This window comes from Arachis ipaensis, chromosome B10, assembly GCF_000816755.2.
Source record: "Arachis ipaensis cultivar K30076 chromosome B10, Araip1.1, whole genome shotgun sequence".
Taxonomy (NCBI): domain Eukaryota; kingdom Viridiplantae; phylum Streptophyta; class Magnoliopsida; order Fabales; family Fabaceae; genus Arachis; species Arachis ipaensis.
The window spans coordinates 25,548,857-25,552,898 of NC_029794.2; the positions used below are offsets into that span (position 1 = coordinate 25,548,857).

The following is a 4,042-nucleotide window of genomic DNA, read 5'->3' on the forward strand; positions in this document are numbered from 1 at the left end:
ACTAAAACAAATTTTTTTTAAAAAAACTCATCCAAACAAATCCTATTACATTATTAATATTGAATACCTTATGTTATCAATGTTGGCGACAATTTCAACCCACTTGTCCTTGATGGAGACACTGTAATTGAACTGAATAACACCTTGAAGCTGGTGATACTTGAGAGAGAATTGAAGCTTCTCATTCGGCAAATGACTCTTTGATGAACTCTCAATATCCATAACTATAACAGGACAATACAGTTGCACCTTCCATAACCCATACGTCGAAAACCAATGCGAGAACAAAGAACACGGCATCCTCATAATCTTTTCTTTAACCGTTTCTTGCATCTCCCCAATCCAATTCGTGACCCCAAGGTTCACGGACCGCATCCATTGTTCTTCCAAGTTTGATCCCAGCAGTTTCATGAGCAAATTCGAGGCCTCGCTTTGTTGATTGCTTGTCAAGTAACCCTTCAGAGTCTGGATCGATCCGGAGCGAAGATTCGCCGGCGCTTCGTAGATGGAGACGAGGAAGGAGAGAGTGAAGAAGGAGACGTTGAATATTTCGGAGAAGTTTGGGATGTAATCGAGTTTCGGGAACCTGATGAAAGGGCTGTTCTTGTTGGATCCATAGTGGAGAATTGCCTGAATGAAATTGATGAAGAGATCTGAAATTGTTTCTTGATCCAGTAATAATAAGTTATTGTTGTTAGGTTTCATTGGTTTTGAGTTCCAAAGAGGGATGTGGATGTTGTTGAAATCTGCAATGATAGCAAAAGAGAGTGAGGATTGGTTATGATGATTATAGTTTTTGGGTATTGTAAGCTTAAGATATGGTTCTTGGAATGAAGAAGAAGAAGAAGAAGATATGGTTATGGACATGGAATCTGTTTCCCATTCAGATATTGGTTTAAGGTTCTGAATCCAAGAAAACACATCAGGGAAGTTGTTATTATCACAAGCCATTGAAAGAAATAATGATATTGTTGGTTTAATCAATTATTATGTGGGGTTCACATGCATATTTGTAGATCATAAGAATAATTTCATAATGGTTTGTATGGAGAGAAAGGATTATTAGTACTACTCCGCCAAGGGGAATTAATAAGAAGAAAAGTTGAAAAAGATTGCTTGTGAATATGATTAGTATGAATGCTATGAGTTCTGGTGCTAGTATGGAAGAATTGAAGGAAGAAGGCTAATTCTGCAAGAAAGTGATATCATATATACCCAATATATTCACATGCAGAATACCCAAAATGTCTTATGTTCTTCGATCACCAAGTTTAATTTAATTACTACCGTCACATTTGATGAGTACTTGACCATGTGAGAATAATCAATATACATTAAAAAAATATATCTGTACANNNNTAAATAAATAGCATTATTGTAAAATACTTTTGATCTTCATTGAATACGTGCTATGGAAAAAATAATTCTAATATGAACAATCAAATGGCAGTGAGTAATTATAATAAAGTAGAGACTTATATACAGTTAGTTATTTTTAGGTAATATTATTAGTTAAAAATTATTAAATAATTTAACAGAAAAGTTCTGCATACAAGCTATTAGGGCTTGTATGCTTTACAAGTTAATTAACGAATAAACTTAAAAAACGTGATGCAAGGTCTACGTTCTTCTTCTTCTTCTTTTCTTTCGTTTCTTGCCTTCTCTTTCTCCTTCTTCTTCTTCTTGCTGCACGTTCTTCTTCCTCTTCCTCTTCCTCCTCTTCTTCTTCTTTTCTTTCGTTTCTTGCTTTCTCTTTCTCGTTCTTCTTCTTCTTGCACGTTCTTCTTCCTCTTCCTCTTCTTCTTCTTTTCTTTCGTTTCTTGCCTTCTCTTTCTCCTTCTTCTTCTTCTTGCTGCACGATCTTCTTCCTCTTTCTGTTCTTCTTCTTTATTTACGTGTTTTTCTCTCTGTTTTCTTTCTTCGTTATTCTCGATTTCCATTGTTTTTTGACATCAAGCTCTGAAATCGTTTTTGAAGAAGAAGAAGCAGCAGAAGATGAGGAGGAGAAAGAGAAAGAGTTCTGAAATATGCATAAGGTGTACTTCAACGAATTTTGGGTGTATTTCTTAAATCCTTTGGGTGTATTTTTGTAATCTTTTGGGTGTATTTCTGTAATTCTTTAGGTGTATTTCTATAATCCTTTGGGTGTATTCCTGTAACTGTTTGGGTGTATTTCTGTAATCGTTTGGGTGTATTTCTGAAGTTACATTATCTTCAAATTTGACAAGAAAATTTTTTTCATGGAGGAAGAAGAAGAAGAGTCGTTCATAATGCATGGTGAGTAGCGCACTTTGGAAACAGGAAGTTATTGAATAACGTACATTTTATTTACTCTTAAATGTGGAAGTGTGTAATACGTTAATTAAGTGTAATACGTGTGTTTTATTGGACTTGTAAGACTTGTATATATAGCAAGCCTCATAATTTAATATATTTAACAAAATTATTATCTAATAATTTTCTATTAGCAACTTTAAATAAAGATAATTTCGCGTGTTTTCACCTTTAATAAACAAAACTCTTGTACGAATTATTAGTTGACTAATACATATTTTTGCCTCTAATAAGTAAATGAGCACTACATACTGCTACATTTATTCTTGTTACTTGTTTCTTCTTAGATAAAAAGTTATGTAATAACTTGAATTCGCATGTTTGTGGAGTAGAATTTGGGTTTTTATTAACGACATTATTATCTTTTAATTTAATAGATATAGAAATATTTGATAATAAAATATTATATAAAAATAATGAGAATTTATTTTATACAGTATTCATTAATTATTATTAAATTAATAAATATTAAATAAAATAAATTTAAATGGTTTCTTTTATCTTTCTAATATTACTAATATTATTGTAAAAATAGTATATTTATTGAACTTTGGGTACATCTAAACTTTTATGCATAAAATAAATGTATATATTATTATTAATCCAATAAGGCTCTACATCTAAGTAATTTAACCAACTAAATCTTTTAAATTTACGCGTTGTTTCTTTTTTTTCTTCTTCTTTTAAATTCACGCACGTACATTCTTCTTCACCCCTTATGCTATGTCTTCTTCTTTTCCTCATTTTTCATGATTTTTCAATTTTATTACTGTTGTCACCAACAGCATCCACTACAAAATTCAAGTTGATTTGTGGTGATTTTTTTTTTTTAGTTTTTGGAGGTTTGAAACCCCACCAAAAGGTTAGTGGAAGTTTTTCAAACCTCTAAAATTTGAGGTGCCACGAACTTATCTATGGCAGTTTTACAAAATCCCCAGGACATAATTTAGTGGCGGTTCTTTGTTTGCTTTGTGGGGGTTTTGAGTTGAATATTTTGGCAGTTTTTTGAAATTTTTGTGGCAGTTTAAAACCTCCACAAAAACTGAATTTTCAAAAAAAAATTATATCAAACTGAACGGTTGCAAACAATTTAAAATTGAAACTAAACCTATTTGAAAGTTATAAACTACTATTATTGATTGAAAAAAATACATCAATCAAACTAAAAATTATTTAACTTTAAAGAAATTAGTAATTAGTATATAGAATTAACAGAAATTTAAACAAATTACATAAATCAAATTGGTATGAAATAAACAACTTAGATCAATCAAATTTACATATTTTATATGATCTGACAATATATAAAATGATATCAGATAGTAACCCACCACAACAACAAGAAATACGGCCTTAAGATTGCCACAAGCTTCACAGCAAGCTCTATTTGTCAGAAAAGGGAACCATATGCTTATGTAAGAAATAAATAAAACCAATGAGCAGAAAATAAGCATTAACTTCAAGTAAAACCTATATAAAATACAAATATGGTAAAAAAAAGTATGCTTCTGTAAAAGATAGAATCCTCATTCTTCTAAAAGACCCTTCACATGAGTTGTTCTACTACATTCTAAGGATCCCTTCTCCTATAATAACTCTTTAGCATAAAAAAGTAAAACAAATTATTGTGACTTGTTTCAAACAAATTGATTTCATAAGAAAATCTGCTAGATAGCTTTAATTACTAGAATTACATGCCATGACTAGT

At 31.0% G+C, this 4,042-nt stretch overlaps 1 protein-coding gene across 1 annotated transcript in view; it reads right to left on the reverse strand.

Moving 5' to 3' along the window:
* The window catches only part of LOC107620363, a 3,557-nt gene extending 2,336 nt beyond the window's left edge, over positions 1-1,221 (reverse strand). Inside the window, exon 1 of the mRNA XM_016322535.2 lies at positions 50-1,221. Coding sequence (XP_016178021.1) covers positions 50-951 — 902 coding nt within the window. The 5' untranslated portion in view covers positions 952-1,221. The remainder of the gene's footprint in view (positions 1-49) is intronic.